This window comes from Rhincodon typus, chromosome 27 (assembly GCF_021869965.1).
Source record: "Rhincodon typus isolate 14 chromosome 27, sRhiTyp1.1, whole genome shotgun sequence".
Lineage (NCBI taxonomy): Eukaryota > Metazoa > Chordata > Chondrichthyes > Orectolobiformes > Rhincodontidae > Rhincodon > Rhincodon typus.
In genome coordinates this window covers 37,937,075-37,956,028 of record NC_063358.1, presented here as the reverse complement: position 1 = coordinate 37,956,028, position 18,954 = coordinate 37,937,075, and the positions used below count along the sequence as shown (strand labels likewise).

The window sequence follows — 18,954 nt, the reverse complement described above, 5'->3', positions numbered from 1 at the left end:
TCTGAGGAAGGGTCACTCGACCAGAAACATTAACTCTGATTTCTCTCCACAGATGCTGCCAGACCTGCTGAGCTTTTCAGCAGTTTCTGTTTTTGTTTCTGATTTCCAGCATCCGCAGTTCTTTCAGTTTTTACATATGAATGTGGTTGATATTTTTTTAAAAACTGCGCTCTAGTGGTCATAGCTGTCTACTACAAAGAAGGCTACTGCTACCAGGAACAATGAGCAAAATGTCAGACTTGCAAAGTGGTGAAGATAGTGTCACTCCCTCATTACCACTTAGGTCAAATCCAGGAATTCACCTGTTCCAGACTTTACAGTAGATCAAGAACATGGGCCACTGCCATTTTCTCCAGAGCTACTTAGAGATGGACAATGTATTTCAGCCTTGCAAATGGCACCCACTTCTCAAGACTGAACATTTGAAATAAGTATGGGGGCTGGTAGTTAGTTTCCTTCCTTTACAAAATTCATAAGTGAACAAATTTGATTTCTGTAACAATCCAATAACTTCTTCAACACAAAAGCAAAATATTGCTGATGCTGCAAATCTGATTTAGGAAAAAGTACAGCAGGTGTGTGGAGAGATGCTGCAAGTTGACAACCTTAATTAATTCTATCTCCGCACAATTACTGCTCAACCTGCTGACCTTACAGGCAGAACGGTGGCTCAGTGGTTAGCATTGCTGCCTCACAGCGCCAGGGACCCGGGTTCAATTCCACCCTCGGGCGACTGTCTGTGTGGAGTTTGCACATTCTCCACGTTTCTGCGTGGATTTCCTCTGGGTGCTCTGGTTTCCTCCCACAGTCCAAAGATGTGCAGGTTAGATGGATTGGCCACACTAAATTGTCCATAGGGTTCAGGGATGTGTAGATTGGGGGGGTTACGGGGGGGGGGGGGGAGGGGTCTGGGTGGGATGCTCCGAGGGTCGGTGTGGACTTGTAGGGCCAAATGGCCTGTTTCCACAGTGTAGGGATTCTATGATTCTACGATGTGCAGGGTAGGTGGAATGGCCATGCTAAGTTGCCCAGACTGCCCAGGGATGTGTAGTTAGTTAGATTGACCGTGGGAAAGACAGGGTTGGGTGGGTCTGGGTGGGATGCGCTTCAGAGGGTCAGTGCAGACTCGATGGGCCGAATGGCCTCTTTCTGCACTGTAGGGATTCTATGATTTGTTCCCTTATTTCTGATTATTTCATGGTCAGTTTTACTGAGGCCAGCTTTCTATTTTCAGATTCCTTTTAAAAAAAAAATAAAGATTCTCAACTGCCACCATGGGACTTACTTTTTCTAGATTGTTCGTTCAGGCTTCTAGGTTCAGTTAGTTCACTAACATAACCCTACACCACTGGAGCGCTACAACAGAGGACTGAATGCCTCAGTAAGTTTCAACATTGGCCTTTCATCTCTTCGGAGGGAACACGCTGTGAAAAGCACTTGGCATGTTTTGACACAATGCACGTGCACTTTCATTTGTATCAAACTGAAAACGGTCAGTGATTGGGGGAACGGAAATCTTAACAAGGCTATTTTTTCCAAGCTAGCCACAGAATTAGTTTGGACATGGAGATGCCGATGTTGGACTGGGGTGGACAATATCAACAGGTTATTATTCCACAGGATTTTTTTTTTTTAAATCACAAACTCTCATAGCACTGTTCCTTTATCAGGTGAAGGAGCAGTGTTACAAAAGCTTGCGATCTTAAACAAACCTGTTGGACTGTAACCTGGGGCTGTGTGACTCCTTATTTTGGAACGAGATACATGGTAGCATGTCTTTTTAAAGGTACCTTGTCACTGAGTTTGTCATTCAGTTTCCGGGTAGCGACAGGCATTCAGGTGCAGGAAGACACGTCCCTCACTGTAACAGCGTTTGGAATGAATGGACAAGTTTATAAAATCATGAGGGGCATAGTTAGGGTGAATAGCAAAAGGTCTTTTCCCTAAGTTAGGGGAGTTCAAAACTAGGTTTAAGGTGAGAGGGGAAAGATTTAAAAAGGACCTGAGGGGCAACTTTTTCCACACAGAGGACAGTTCGTATGTAGAATGAACTGCCAGAGGCAAGCACAATTATAACATCTAAGCCTAAGGCATTAGGTACTTACATTTAATTTGCATGTAGGCTTGGATGCTGTTGGTGAGGAGGGTCACCTCTGCCTTTGGAATATCCATTCAGCTGAGTAGGTAAGGGCAGCTTGCCAACAAGTCAGCTCCAGGGAATGTTTCGTCCGAAGATCTGGAAATGCAGAAGACATTTGTAAATCACTTGAGGTTGTCAAGGTGCATTGCCACGTCAGGGTGACGAGCATTCCCTCCGTTTGCCACCCCAGGCCCTGGCCATGTTTCCTAGGGCTAAGGCAGGATACTGTGCATTGGCTAAAGTTGCCAACTCACAATGGGCACATTCCTGGAGAAAGCCCTGTTAACCCAACCAGTTAAACCATGCTTTCGCCACATCTCCAGTATTTTTGAACAGCAAATAAGATCAGGATGTATGTCTGAATTTTAACACTTCTATAAGTACTTTCCATTGGGTTGCTTTTGCAGTAATATGCAGGAAATTAACCGCAAATATCTGGAGATTCCAGGGGTTTGCTAACCCAAGTATTGAGTGCAAAGTTCATGCACTGGGTTATCCAGGGGGTCTCCATACTGTGCACTATTTCCAAGTTCGTTGTTGTCTGTAAATCCTAATTTCCAGTAGGATATCAGGTGACATTTCCCTCACTCCCAAAAGCCAAAAGAACTGTGGATGCTGTAAATCAGGGACAAAAACAGAAGTTGCTGGAAAAGCTCAGCAGGTCCGGCAGCATCTGTGCAGAAAAAATCAGAGTTAACGATTCGGGTCTGGTGACCCTTCCTCAGAACCTTCTGAGCATATTAATTCACGGCCACTCTGGGAGAGATGAGCTAGCAGAGCACAGACTGGAGATGGAATGAGCAGTTTAGGTGAAGCTAATGCCGATGAGGCTCAAAACCACACCAGAGCTTGCTGTTACTGCAGGAGGCCCATGGGTGGTCTTATGTCGATCAGTGAAATAGACAGTGAAGGTAGGGACTAGGAGATAGGAAGGACTGCAGATGCTGGAAGTTAGAATCAATAAAACGTGCAGCTGGAAATGTCACATTTCGTCGGCTTTCCTGCTCCTCAGATGCTGTTGTGCTCCTCCAGCTCTGTATTTTATCAACAGCGAAGGATGGGACCCTGGGTTATTGTGCTCATGACTGTTTTGTTCAGATTCCAGTGCAACAAGAGAGAGTTTAGCAAAGAAACGCCTGCACAAGGCCAGTTTTATTCACAGTTTGTTCAAAAATCCAATTCAGGCTTAACAATTCTTGTTGAAATAAAGAACATGACTACAACAGATATTAAGAAAAGGCACTTGCTGGCCCAGGGACCATTCCCTACATTGCAGCCGTCCTTCACATAGTCCGACAGTTAGATCAACCTGTCTGCTTTTACCAAGGACCAAGTTGGTAAATGGAGTACGCAAATCTCTTCTCCAGCTGATTCTCTCTCTCGTGTTGAGAGTGAATAGGATATCTCCCTTATTAGAGAGGTCAATAACCAGGTCACCTGGATTTAAAGTAACTGGTAGAAACAGCAGAAAGTGAAGAAGAAAATATTTTCATTTAAAGATGCCGTTGGGGATCTCTGCCCGAAAGAGGCAGAAACCTTTGTCAGAGTTATGGTCGAGGAAGAGGTCATTCAGACCATCAATCCTGCTCCTGTTCCATTTCCTGGTGTCAATCTCCTACCTTTCCCCCATGTCTCTGCACGCCATTTCTATCCAAATAATCAGTCAATGCTCTCTCGAATGCTTCAATTGAGCCTGACCCCACCACATTTCCAGACAGTGCATTCTGTACACTCACAGTCTGAATAAAATGTGTCTCTCAAATCACACTTGCTTCGTTTGCGCATCACATTTAAAAAGTACTTTTATTTGGACTTAATGTACTTGAACCTAAATGGCTACAGACCAAGAACTGAAAATTGGGATAGCATGGATAATACTTTAATCAGACAATGTAGACATGAGGGACCAAATGGCCTCCTCCTTTGCCATATAATGTAGCCAGCACAACATGACGAGCTTTCCAACCAGTCCAAGACGAAGGATTTGATTGGTGAGGGTCTCTGGATGTGAAGCCGAGTCACAGAGGTTGACAGGCATTCTTTTTTGACTTTTACTTACTAATGGGGTGTGGGCCTATTCCAAATTGCCCTGGAATGGTGATGGTGAGCTGCCTTCTTACACTCCCATAGCCCTTATGGTGTAGGTACATCCACAATGCTTTCAGGGAGGGAGTTCCGGGATTTTGACTCAGCAACAGTGAAAGAACAGTAATATATTTCCAAGTCAGGATGTTGAGTGGTTTGGAAGAGAACTTCCAAAGGGGTGGTGTTCTCATGTATATGCTGCTCCTTGTCCTTCTAGATGGTAGAGACTATGAGTTTGGAAAGAGCCTTGGTGATTTGCTGCAGTGCATCTTGTAGATGGTCAGCATTGTTGTCACTGTGCATCAGTGACAGAAGGACAGGATGTTGAAGGTGGTGGATGGGATGCCAATCGAGTAGGCTTGTTGTCCAGGTCTTTTGCTCGAGGACTGCTCCATTATCTGACAGATTGTGAATGGTACAGAACGCTGTGCGTATGTCCCTACTTCGCACTTTAATGATTGAGGGAAGAAGCTGAAGATGGTTGCACTTTGGACATTGTATAGACATGTCGGGGTGTTTTTATCATAGCACTGGAAATCTAGACGCCTAGCCTTGTAATCCAGAGAATGTGAATTCGGAATCCAAATTTATGAATTGAATCCAATTTCTTTTTCAAAATTGGGAACAGAAAGCCAGTCACAAAATAAATTGTCACAAGATGTAAGACTGATAGGATTGGACAGGCTAGACGCAGGAAGAATATTCCCAGTGTTGGAGAAGTCCAGAACTAGGGGGTCACAGTCTAAGAATAAGGGGTAAGCCATTCAGTACTGAGATAACAAAGAACTTCTTCACTCAGAGTTGTGAACTTGTGCAATTCTTTACAATAAAAAGCTGTTGGGGCCAGTTCATTAGACATATTCACGAGGGAGCTGGGCGTGGCCCTTGCAACTAAAGGGATCAAGAGGTATGGAGAGAATTTGCATGATCAGCCATGATCATATTGAATGGTGGTACAGGCTTGTAGGGCTGAATGGCCTACTCCTGTGCATATTTCCTATGTTTCTATGACTGTGGTAAGAGCCCCACTATTCACTAACATCCTTCAGAGGATGACATTTGCTCAGCCACTTTAAAGATGAATTCTTGAGATAAGGATCAAAAACCAAAAGTACTAGAGAAACCCTACAGGTCTGGCAGCATGTGTAGACAGAAAACAAGGTTAACATTTTGAGAAGGATCCGGACTTGAAATGTTAACTCTGCTTTTTCTCTCTACAGATGCTGTCGGCCCTGTTGAATTTCTCCAGCTCTTTCTGTTTTTGTTTCAGATTTCCAGGATCTTCAGCTCTTTGTTTTTATATTGAGGTATGGGCATCACTGACCAAGTTGGCATTTATTGCCGATGCCAGGACAGCCTCACTACATGCCCCCACCAGGGATGATACATCCATCCTGGCCAGATGGTGGATGGACAGACATTACCACCTGCTCAAACTGTGCCTGAGAATCCACCCAATCACATCCTCTCTTTAATAAATCTGCCGGGGAGTCCAATGGGCCAATGCTCTCCATGTTTTACAACCAAGATCTAAGGAAGTCTGCCTGGTACCTGGTTGCCATGACAAAGGAATTTGATAATGAGGCCCGGGGCTGGAGCAGCACGTGACATGCTCCGGGGATTCAAGATCACGCAGTCGAATGCGACGAAAAGCTCCTTCGCAAAGAAATGAATGGTCAGGATGATCAAAACGGTTATTTCCAGCTTTATTTTCAAAAGCTGTTGTGTTTTATTTGTTAAATTGTGGGGTAACTGGTCTGTATGAGATTACTGCCCATACCTAGCTCCCCTCAAAACAGGGTGTGGGTGCTGACCTTCCTTCCTGAAGGGTAGTGCTGTCAGGCAGGACACTCCAGGATTTTAACCCAGTGGCAGCGAAAGAACAGCAATACATTCACACATGGTATGATTTGGTGGGAAAACTGTATCTACATAGCTTGAATCTACATGACCTTATTCTCTGCGTCGAGAAACAGTGTATACGAAAGAGCAAAGGAGGTTGCTGTTTCCAATGAGCAGGGGTCGGTGATTGATGGTAAGTCAAATTCCATTTTTATTACAAGGCATTCCATAAATATTCATTGATGTTCTTGGGAACCGGAATTTATGATTGTTTGTGAAATCTGGAAAGCAGATGCCTTAGTTACAAGGGTTTAAGCGGAACGTAGCTGCCCCTGGTCACTTGCAAACATGGAAAGTGACTGAGTCGGCCCCAATAAAAGGTTCAGCAGGATTTTCTGGTCGACCTTTCATAGGACAGCCAGGAGTTTAACCTTCCCTCCGGTCAGGAAACCAGATGAGTGGGTGATTGCCCCAATTTCCTGTGGACAATGAGAACCATGGGTTTGAAAGGTGGACAGGACTATGCTTATCCTCAAAGTATATCAATGAGTTCAAGCAATTTTCATTATAAACCAACTTTTGTTGGGGGGTGGGGTGGTGGTGGTGCTGATGCTGGAGACAGACAGGATATCAACCAACTACAACATCCACAACCCGAGCTACGAATCTACTCAAAAACCTTAGGATATCATTGGGTTGGTCCTTACACTGCTTCTGGCGATAGATCTTACCAGTGCTAGGTTTTATAAAGATGGTTATACGGTGAACTGTCTCAGTTAAAATGGAGCAGGTGGTCACCTACTAGTTGGGCCCAGTGGTAAATCAACGTGACCTGGTTGCCATGGACAACAGGTCCAGATGAAGTTCTACAGAGAGAAAAAAAAGAGTTGCTGATTTAACACCTGAACACCAAAGGGCAGTGTATGTTTGCTGCTTTCAGGGGAAAAGACTATTCTCTGTTTAGCTAGAATACTAGGAACACATTTTTTGGTCAAAGAGATGGGACCTGTGAAAATTTAAGGGCCCTGGAAGATTTGTCTCTTGCTGGGCCTTACTTCTGAAAGTCAGTTTTGGAATTCTCAGAAAACTAAGAAAAGCAACTTTTGATGGATACTGGGCCTTACAATTCAGTGAAACAAGGAGAAATGAGATTCTTAGCAACCGATAGTAACTTCGAACAGATTCCTGTAAGGAATACAATTCTGTGAACAGAAAGGTGTGATGTATAAACACAGCTTGGGGTTTCTGGTCATGTATTCAACTAACGAAGTGAGAGCTACCTAGCTAAGTAATGTTCAGTTATTGTTGTTTGCGGTTTGTCTGTTACAATAAGAGGATTTTAAATGTGAAATCTTGTCGTGTGATCCTGTCGGTTGTCGCTGGAGGTTCAAATCTTAAAAAAGTTATGGTCTCAAGGAGATTTTTTGCGCAAATTACAGAACAGCATGAGCTAAAGATTTGGAATATGGTGGGAATGTGATTCAGAGTGTGACAATGCAGATAATAAGGGTGCTTTCGTCAGACTCCACTTTGATATGAAACCTTGCTGAACATAAGCATTAGTTGAAAATTTTGATGATAATTGTTTGGAACATGAACGGAGATCATGCTGCTGAAGAGACAATCTTTAGGATTGATAATCTGGTCAACCCTACGCTTGTACAGGCTCCAAATGAACTACATTTGATAAATCTCAACCAAATTCCCAGTAGAGAATGGTTAACTGCAATAATTCTTTGGCAGCGCCACAGATTGGAAACACCAGATTGACACAGGACAGATCTCTCCCAGTGCTTCTGTTAAATTGGGATGAGAGAGAAGCTTTGGGTCTAAATGTATCCAACTCTGTCTAGTCAGGATTGAATCTATATCAGAAAACTGTTTAAAATTAGAGGCCGAACAATGTCTCTCTTCTAAAGTCTAGAGGAAGCAAATCTGGGAATGAATTCCGTAATCCTGTCTCTGACGCACTACCTGAATCAGAAGGTGAATACCAGGACATTGGTGGTCCAACGGACCCAGAATGCTATGCCCATATAATACACTGACAGACACCCTCCCACACAATAGCTGCACTTACAAACAGTATGGAGGTGGAGAAACACAGCAGGCCAGGCAGCATCAGAGGAGAAATTCAGAAGAATTTTCTGAAGAAGGGACCCGACCTGAAATGTCAACTTTCCTGCTCCTCTGATGCTGCCTGGCCCACTGTGTTCCTCCAGCTCCACACTGTGTTATCTCTGACTCCAGCATCGGCAGTTCTTGCTATCTCAGCACTTACAAATAGACTGCTCTGTGTCACCTACATGTACCTAGGTCTTTAACTGTGTGATTATGTGAGAGATTTTCTGCATACCTGTGCACAAAGCATGTTCATGTGTATTTATATGGCTCAGTCTGTACAGGTGTGCACGTGTCAGTGTGCGCGCACTAGTGCATGTTGAGGTAAATACATGTGAGAGTATCTGTGTTAATGTGTTTATCTGTATGTTAGTGCACATGTATTGCATGCTCTTTGTTGGAATTGGCTTTTGACTTCACTTTCTCACAGTATCATCACTTCCCCACTTGTTATGTGCCCACAGATTCACCACTACATGTGTGAAACAGGGCAATTCATATTGTGTGGAATTATCTGCAGCTATGCTTCAAAACTTCCATTTATAATTTGCATTTTTTACCTGGGGGAGAAAAAGGAACAATTTTTTTAAAAACTGGACACCTTCCATTTCAATCAGAGTTTTGAGATAAAGATTTTGAGACACCATTCCTCAATTCCTCTTCATAAGATTCAGCTGGTGGTGATTTCCCCTCCACTACAGTTAATGGGTAAAATAAATGTTCCTCCATCAGGTTGTAGTCTCCTCCTTACCCACCCGCCAGAGTGATTAATTGGATTTATCACTAATAGTTGCAACATAAACCTCAAGGTTAATTTCTTTTGCGTACACTTTCTGATAGGAACTAAATGCCAAAGCTTCGCAATTGCCAAATAGCAGGGACTGCTGGGAGTTAATGAGCTCATACAGTCACAGAGATGTACAGCATGGAAACAGACCCTTCGGTCCAACTCGTCCACGCTGTCAAGATATCCTATTTAACCTAATCCCATTTGCCAGCATTTGGCCCAAATCTCTCCTAAATCCTTCCTATTCATGTACCCATCCAGATGCCTCTTTAATGTCATAATTGTACCCACCTCCACCACCTCCTCTGGCAGCTAATTCCATACCTTCATCACACTCTGCGTGAAAAAGTTGCCCCTTATCTACCTTTTAAATCTTTCCCCTCTCACCTTAAACCTATGCCCTCTAGTTTTGGTCTCCCCCACCCTGGAGAAGACAACCTTGGCTATTCACCCTATCCATGCCCCTCATGATTTTATAAATCTCTATAAGATCGCCCCTCAGCTTGCTGCACTCCAAGGAAAAATGCCCCAGCCTATCCAGCCTCTCCTTATAACTCAAACCCTCCAGTCTTGGTAACATCCTTGTAAATCTTTTCTGAACCCTGATCACAAGTACAGAACATTCTCTCATTCTTGCAACTTAGATGATATTAAAAATTGATTTAAAAAAGATCTACCTTTTAATCTGACATCATGAGAATGATCATATTTCTGCTCTAAACTCTGTCATGAATAATGAGAAGCAAGGATTATTAGAGCTGCATGATGAAACCTCATTTACATTTGGCTGCTTTGTCCCTGTCTGGTTAAATGGTCAATAATCCTCTGTGATGAAGCTACTTTTCAACTGTATTTCTGGAACTGATCTCAGAGAATTATTAGTGAAAACATTTGCAAAGCCTGGGCTGACCAGTGGGAGATTTTGGACTCTGTTCATATATGATGTTACAGGCTGTTAGCGCCAACTACAAAAGTGGGCAGAGCGATCCCATAAACATTTGGAACAGTGGGTGGTATTTAATGAAGCTAGTGAACTAGCATGCTCTGGAGGGGAGCAACACACACACACAACACCATAAACAATGTTGAATAAGTTAAAAGAAGTCACAAATGATTCCAGATCCAACTGTTATCACAAAGTAAGGACCATCACAGAGTCATACAGCTCAGAAACAGGCCCTTCGGTCCAATTAGTCCATGTCAAACATAATCCCAAACTAAACTAGTCCCACCTGCCTGCTCCTGGCCCATATCCCTCCAGACATTTCCTATTCATATCCTTATCTAATTGTCTTTTAAATGTAATTGTGTCCACATCCACCACATCCTCAGGAAGCTCATTCCACAAGCAACCACACTATATCATGCTGTGAAACTTGAAAGGGTTCAGAAAGATTTACAAGGATGTTGCCTGGGTTGGAGTGTTTGATCTATTGGAAGAGGTTGGACAGGCTGGAACTATTTTCCCTGGAATGTTGGAGGCTCAGGGCTGACTTTATAGAGGTTTATAAAATCATGAGAGGCAATGCTAGGTGAATGGTCAAGGCTTGTCCCCCAGAGTAGCGGAGTCCAAAACTAGAAGGAATAGACTTAAGGAGAGAGGGGAAAAACTTAAAAGGGACCTAAGGGGCAACTTTTTCATGCAGAGGATGGTGTGTGTATGGAATGAGCTGCCTGAGGTGGTGGTGGAGGCTGGTACAATTACAACATTTAAAAAGGCATCTGGATAGGCACATGAATAGGTAGGGTTTAGACGGATATCAACCAACTTCTGGGAAATGGGAGTAGATTAATTTAGGATATCTGGTCGGCATGGAGGAGTTGGACAGAAGGGTCTGTTTGCATGCTGTACATCTCTATGACTCTGTCAAATTACCTAGCCAAGCAAATGGAGTACACATCAAAGGAGCTGGTGATCAAACATTCAGTTTGCAACTGCTACACCATGCCCCGTCAGATTACTGGGGCAGAACGGTGGCATTCAAGGCCTAGGTGCCAATTCTCCAGGTCACTCTGGAGTCTCCAGAAATTTCAGATTAACCTCTTTCTGCAAGAGGAGGCAAATCACAGGGGTTTTCAATACATGGCCTGGTTTGAAAAATAGCTTTGAACACTACTGCTTAAAAAGTATTGGAGATGTTTGAAAGGGTAGCTTGGCTTGGCCAGAAGGCCCATGATGTAAACTCCAGGAATACATCAAACCAGAGTCGACAGCCCTACCTGGAAAGAATCCAAAATCCTTAAAGCTAACCTTCATACCAAAGGTTCAAGTTACAAGGAAAGATTGGAGAAACTGGTAGCTTTTTAGCCCCTCAGGTGCCCATATTCAGGTACTAATGTGTGGAAAAGGTTGCTTTCAATGAGGTATGGTGACATTTGAACTGATATTTGGAGGTTTATCATCATACAGAGAGTGATCAAGACTCGGGATCAAAACTAAATGAAGTAGTGGAGGGAAAAACAAAACCCAAGAATTACTTTTACCCCCAATGGACCAAACTTAGGGCTTTTCAGAGTGGGTGCATCAATGGGCCACCACATTCGGAAATCAGACAGAAACCCTCTCTGAAAATGTTGGGTGGATATTGACTGGGGGCAATATCAAACGAGGCGCATTCTCCTTTACAACACCATAACCTGATGTTAGTTATTCCTGAGCTGTACCAGGTACTGTCACATTGTTAAACTCTGAGAAGAGACCTGAAATGGTGTGTGAATTAACAGAGAAAAGCAAGGGGAAAGGAGAGAAAGGGGAACAAAAAAAACAAACATTTCTCAGGTGACGCCTGTCTTTCTGTAGTCACATTGCCTGAACGTGACATCATTCAGATTCAATTCACAAGTTTGTTTCAAATGATTACTTGAAGAGTTGTCAAAGAGAGAATCAAACAGGAAAACCTTCTCCAGCTATGACTCACAACTTAACCACAAATGACCTCCTATTGTAACAGAAAAGCCACTCAGTTGATAGGCCACCTGTGAACAACTTGATGGTGTAAAATATGCAGTGAGAAGGTTTGTTTTGCAAGATCATGTGGCACAAAACAGTAGTCAACCAATGAGGCTTCCGCCATCTCAAGTATGCTGAATTCAAACCTTGGATCTTCTTTCCATCTTCTCTCCCTCCTGCAGTTCCCAGGCTCTCATAACCAAATCACAATATCACTCAAACGCTGTTTCTTGATTTCTCTTGCCTGTTCTCTTATTCCTTCAATCTTGCTGTTGTTCATTAGCCCTTCATGTAAACCTTTCCATTCACAAATATAGACTTTGGACAAGTTGGAACCATGTGACTTTAACAATCATTTGGCAAAGCATTTCAGTGAATCTATTTAATATTCAGCTCATGCGTACAATACTAGCAACTCAGGGATTGAGCAGGTATTGTATGAGGCAACTTTTGTCATCTAGTTTAATTCAACCAACGGTGTTTGCCAATTCAACTCCCCCTACCCACACCCCATCCTGTGGTTCTGCAGCTGCTGTTTGCTTTGTTCATTGTTCAAGTTCTGGCTATTACAAGGCCAACTTGCATCAATACTGTACCTTTAAATAGTATGATCTCTCAATACCTTTCACAGAGACCTAAATAATCTGCATCAAACAAAGGAGGAGATACTAGAGCAATTCACTGAACACCCAGTCAAATGGGTAGGGCTTCAGCAGCATCTTAAAGGAAGAATCTCAAATGAATGGTAGAAGGGCCTAATCATGCTCCTAAGTACTAGGTTCCTATAGACAAGAGCTGTAAAGGGCTATTACGGATGGGAAGTTGCAGACAGGAACGTGACATCGAGTCCCACAACCAGATCAGCAATGATTGAAGGTCAGAGCATAGACACATAGGGATAAAAGGTCTAATTCTGATCTGAAGTCCTATGTGACAGTGGAGAGTTTTAGAGAAAGAATTTCAGAGTTTACGACCAAGGCAGCCATTGGGGTGAAGGGAAGGTGCACAAGAGGAAACATTTAGCACCTTATTAGTGATTAAGAGATCCCTGCTTCAAGCTCAATTCTGTTTTAACATAGAATCCCTCCAGTGTGGAAGAGTTCAAACTGACACTCCAAAGAGCATCCCACCCAGACACAACCTGCTACCCCATCCCTGTAACCCTGCTTTTCTCATAGCTAATTGACCTAGCTTGCACACCCCTGGACACTATGGGCAATTTAGCATGGCCAATCCACCTAATCTGCACATCTTTGGACTGTGGGAGGAAACCCATACAGACACGGGGAGAATGTGCAAACTCCCCACACACAGTCACCAGAGGCTGGAATCGAACCCGGGTCCCTGGCACTCTGAGGCAGCAGTGCTAACCACTGAGCCACCGTTCCACCCTTAGTTTTTCAGCTTATGGCACAGTGACCATGGCCAAAAGGCTTGATTGAAAGGTTTCTCCTTTCAAACCAGGGTCCCTGAAACAAGTTATTTAATCCCAGCATAATTAACCCAGACCATAGCTCAAACCAAGGAACATTCCGGTCCACAGAAATCAGCAACATACTCAACATGGTGCAACCACCCAGAGGAACATTCAGGGAGATTAGTGGAATGTTTTCAACAATTGTTCTGTCTTTAAAACTGAGGTAGAATGAATAAAACTACTCACTGGAACAATGGAGAAGTCCAAGCAGGAGGGTTTCAATGAGATGTTGTTCACATTGCCCAATAAATTAAAAAAAGAGAAAGAAATCTCTGAGAAGTATGATTTGCTGTAGGCATTGCTTCATTCAGTCTATTTTCAACTTTCACTTTTCCTCCTCCAACGTTTTAAGCTCTGAAAAACAAACAGAGTAGGTCAGCATAAATTCCCAGGAGGCCATGCAGCCCACTGTGCCTACGCTATCACTTGGAAAGGGGTATCCATTAGTACACTCTCCCTACTCATCTCCCAAGCCCTGATTTGTTAACGGGGGGCGGGGGGTGGGGGAGGTGGGGAACAAGTATTCACTCCATTTCTTTTTAGAAGCTGTGCTCCACTTCCCTTTCTCACTTGCTGGATGTCAAATTACAACAACTTGCTACCTGAAGCAATTCCTGCTCATCTTCCCTCTGGATTTTCTGTCAGTAGTCACAGGTTGGTGTCTGCAGTTGGAGAGAATCACGGACAAGACAATCTCCCTACGGCCATATTTCACTCCACCCTCCCCAAAATATCCACAGACAAAGGGAATCCAGAACGATCCATGTTTGGGATGCTTTCACAACCTTTTAAGTGTCCAAACCATGTCGCCCAACGTAAATCATTGGGTCGCCAATTCTGCTTGACCATATTCCAGAAGGCTTCATCACATGACCATGGAGCTGTGACCTCTGGCTTCTGCCATCTATCACCTGACAACTATCCCCTCACAACATGTTGCCACTAGCCAAGCAGAAGTAATCTATGGTGTCCTTTGTTCTATTTATTGACAGGATGACAGCATCAACTGGCCAGGCCAGTATTTATTGCCCATCCCTAATTGCCCAGAGGGTAATTAAGAGTCAACCACATTGCTGTGAGTCTGGAGTCACCTGTAGGCCAGACCAGGTAAGGATGGTAGTTACCTTCTCTAAAGGACATTCGTGAAACAGATGGGTTTTTCCTGACAATCCAAAATGGATTTGTGGATATTATTAGACTCTTAATCATCATTAGACTCTTAATTCCAGATTTTTATTGAATTCAAATTCCAACATGTGCCATGCCAGAATTCAACCCTACGCCCCGACTACATTACCTGGGGCTTTGGATTAACAGTTCAGTGATAATACCACTAGGCCATCACCTCACCTGGATTGGATGATTCACGATCATCAGTAAAACTGCTATTTTTGCCAATCTCCAATATAGTTTTAAATCTCCCTCCCCATTATCTTCTCCGTGTCAAGGAAATCATTTACGGACTCTATTGAAGTCTCCATGGCAGAGACATTAGTCCTCCCCATACAGGAAAGAACTGGTTCACTCAAAAGGCTGTGGAATCTTTGAAATAGTCATAGAAAAGACATGGCACCAAGAATACGGAACCATTCATGGAACCTTCGGAAATCTCCCAACTTCTCACATGGTCAATATATCATATCGTCCACCTGAAGTTAAATTCATTTAGGCAAAGTCCAGTCATATTCTTTCTAGTTAGAGATTTATTTCAAACAACCATCCGCCATAAGATTCCTAAACCTCTGGCCGACTCATCGCTGCATATAGTTTAATAGATATTTCTAAATCAGCCTGTTCAGAGAAGATATAACTTGCCTCTACAGCAGGTGGGACTTGAACCCAAGTCTTCTAGCTCAGAGGTAGGGACACTACCACAGCACCACAAGAGCTCTCGAACTTGTGTACATTTGTTAACTAATTAATTCACAACACTTGCCTGCGTTACCTTTTACTAGGTATTTAGCATCCTATTAACAGGATTAGGTACTAACACGCCTCATGTCCACGTGTTATAATACACACTGATTAAGAACAATGTGAACTCATGCATTTTGCAATTCATGATGTACCAAGGCATCAGAATCTTTAAAAGTAACCAAAAAAAAAGAAGACGACTTGTTTCATTATTGCCCTGCTCTTATCCCAGTTCCATCAATTCTGGCATCAACTGTTGCATTTCCTTATCACCATTTTTTAGAGCATGTTTGGAATGTGCACCGTGTTGAAGTGTAGTGACATGCACCATCAAACCTAATCCCTCCCCCACTCACAGACACCTTGTCCTGCTGTGATCCCAGCTGGTGGTACTAATGGGCAAGTCCAATCCCAGAATGAAACATGACAATTCCAGAATCAAACCTGCCTCGATAGATCACGTGTAATTTTTGTTTAAGTTGCTAAAGTGGTGGATAGTCTAAACTGAAACATGGTCACATGAGGCTGCAGATGTGCTTTAGCAATACAACATAGGTTTGTTACACAAGAAAAAGGAAAGAAACCTGGTGTCTCAATGGGTTTATACACCACTCCAGTCCCACATCCACCTGGTAGATTCTTAGCTTCTATACTGAAACTGCCAGATAACCATCCAGTTGAGAGATAACAAGGTGTACGGCTGGATGAACACAGCAGGCCGAGCAGCATCAGAGGAGCAGGAAGGCTGACGTTTCGGGTCTAGACCCTTCTTCAGAAATGGGGGCAAGGAAGTGGGTTCTGAAATAAATAGGGAGAGAGCGGGAGGCGGATAGAAGATGGATAGAGGAGAAGATAGGTGGAGAGGAGACAGACAGGTCAAAGAGGCGGGGATGGAGCCAGTTAAAGGTGAGTGTAGGTGGGGAGGTAGGGAGGAGATAGGTCAGTCCAGGGAGGACGGACAAGTCAAGGGGGTGGGATGAGGTTAGTAGGTAGGAGATGGGGGTGGGGCTTGAGGTGGGAGGAGGGGATAGGTGGGAAGGAAGGACAGGTTAGGGAGGCGGGGTCAAGCTGGGCTGGTTTTGGAATGCGGTATGGGGAGGGGAGATTTTGAAGCTTGTGAAATCCACGTTGATACCATTGGGCTGCAGGGTTCGCAAGCGGAATAGGAGTTGCTGTTCCTGCAACCTTCGGGTAGCATCGTTGTGGCACTGCAGGAGGCCTAGGATGGACATGTCGCCTGAGGAATGGGAGGGGGAGTTGAAATGGTTTGCGACTGGGAGGTGCAGTTGTTTAGTGCGAACCGAGCGTGGGTGTTCTGCAAAGCGGTCCCCAAGCCTCCGCTTGGTTTCCCCAATGTAGAGGCGGCCAAAACGGGAACAGCGGATACAGTACACCACAGTAGCAAATGTGCAGGTGAACATCTGCTTGATGTGGAAAGTCTTCTTGGGGCCTGGGCTGGGGGTGAGGGGGAAAGTGTAGGGACAGGTGTAGCAATTCCTGCGGTTGCAGGGAAAAGTGCCGGGTATGGTGGGGCTGGAGGGGAGTGTGGATTGGACAAGGGAGTCACGGAGAGAGTGCTCCCTCCCGAAAGCAGATAAGGGTGAGGAGGGAAAAATGTCTTTGGTGGTGGGGTCAGATTGCAGATGGCGGAAGTGTCTGAGGATGATGCGTTGGATGCGGAGGTTGGTGGGGTGGTACGTGAGGACGAGGGCGATTCTGTTTTGGTTGTTATGGCGGGGAGGGGGTGTGAGGGATGAGTTGCGGGAAATGCAGGAGACATGGTCTAGGGCGTTCTCGACCCCTGGCGGAGGGGGGGAGCGGTAGTTGCGGTCCTTGAAAAACGAGGACATCTGAGATGTACAGGAGTGGAATGCCTCATCCTGGGAGCAGATGCGGTGGAGGCGAAGGAATTGGGAATAAGGGATGGCATTTTTGCAGGAAGGTGGGTGGGAGGAGGTGTATTCTAGGTAGCTGTGGGAGTTGGTGGGCTTGAAATGGATATTGGTTTCTAGGTGGTTGCCAGAGATGGAGACAGAGAGGTCCAGGAAGGAGAGAGAGGTATTAGAGATGGTCCAGGTGAACTTAAGGTTGGGGTGGAAGGTGTTGGTGAAGTGGATGAACTGTTCGAGCTCCTCGTGGGAGCACAAGGTGGTGCCGATACAGTCATCAATGTAACGGAGGAAGGGGTGGGATTTAGGGGCAGTGTAGCTACGGAAGAGGGATTGTTCCACGTAACCTACAAAGAGGCAGGCATAGCTTGGGCCCATGCGGGTACCCATGGCCACCCGCTTTGTCTGTAGGAAGTGGGAGGAATTGAAAGAGAAGTTGTTAAGGGTGAGGACGATTTCGGCTAAGCGGATGAGGGTGTCAGTGGAGGGGGGACTCGTCGGGCCTGCGGGACAGGAAGAAGCGGAGGGCCTTTAGGCCATCTGTACGGGGATTGCAGGTGTATAGGGACTGGACGTCCGTGGTAAAGATGAGGTGTTGGGGACCAGAGAATTGGAAGTTTTGGAGGAGGTGGAGGGCGTGGGTGGTGTCACGGACGTAGGTAGGGAGTTCCTGGACCAAGGGGGAGAAAATGGAGTCGAGATAAGTGGAGATAAGTTCAGTGGGAGAGGAGCAGGCAGAGGCAATGGGTCGACCAGGGCAGTCGGGTTTGTGGATTTTGGGAAGGAGATAGAAGCGGGTGATGTGGGGTTGGGGAACGATGAGGTTAGAGGCTGTGGGTAGGAGGTCACCTGAGGTGATGAGGTTGTGGATGGTTTGGGAGATGATGGTTTGGTGCTCGGGGGTGGGGTCATGATCAAGGGGGCGGTAGGAGGTGGTGTCGGAGAGTTGGCGTCTGGCCTCGGCGATGCAGAGGTCAGTGCGCCATACTACAACTGCGCCTCCCTTGTCCGCGGGTTTTATGTACCTACACTGGCCCTAAACCCCACCTCTTCCTCCGTTACATCGATGACTGTATCAGCGCCGCCTCGTGCTCCACGAGGAGCTCGAACAGTTCATCCACTCCACCAACACCTTCCACCCCAACCTTAAGTTCACCTGGACCATCTCTAATACCTCTCTCTCCTTCCTGGACCCCTCTGTCTCCATCTCTGGCAACCACCTAGAAGCCGATATCCATTTCAAGGCCACCGACTCCCACAGCTACCTAGAATACACCTCATCCCACCCACCTTCCTGCAAAAATGCCATCTCCTATTCCCAATTCATTCGCCTCCGCCCCCAGGATGAGGCATTCGACTCCCGTACATCTCAGATGTCCTCGTTTTTCAAGGACCACAACTTCCCCCCCGTCCTCAGCGGTCGAGAACCCCCTCGACTGTGTCTCCCACATTTCCCGCAACTCATCCCTCACACCCACTCCCCGCAATAACAACCAAAACAGAATCCCCCTCGTCCTCACGTACCACTCCACCAACCTCCGCATCCAACGCATCATCCTCCGACACTTCCGCCATCTGCAATCCAACCCGCCACCAAAGACATTTTTCCCTCCTCACCCTTATCTGCTTTCAGGAGGGACCACTCTCTCCGTGACTCCCTTGTCCGCTCCACACATCCCTCCAGCCCCACCACACCCGGCACTTTTCCCTGCAACTGCAGGAAGTGCTACACCTGCCCCTACACCTCCC

General features: G+C 45.2%; 1 protein-coding gene across 3 annotated transcripts in view; it reads right to left on the bottom strand.

Moving 5' to 3' along the window:
• The window catches only part of LOC109925518 (protein eva-1 homolog B-like), a 66,868-nt gene that overhangs the window by 4,489 nt on the left and 43,425 nt on the right, over window positions 1-18,954 (bottom strand). For all 3 annotated transcript variants that reach the window (XM_048613129.1, XM_048613130.1, XM_048613131.1), the window contains 2 exons: window positions 13,589-13,756; window positions 2,106-2,236 (listed from right to left, as the gene is read on the bottom strand). In XM_048613129.1, the coding sequence (XP_048469086.1) occupies window positions 2,106-2,172 (67 nt within the window). In that variant the 5' untranslated portion in view covers window positions 2,173-2,236; window positions 13,589-13,756. The remainder of the gene's footprint in view (window positions 1-2,105; window positions 2,237-13,588; window positions 13,757-18,954) is intronic.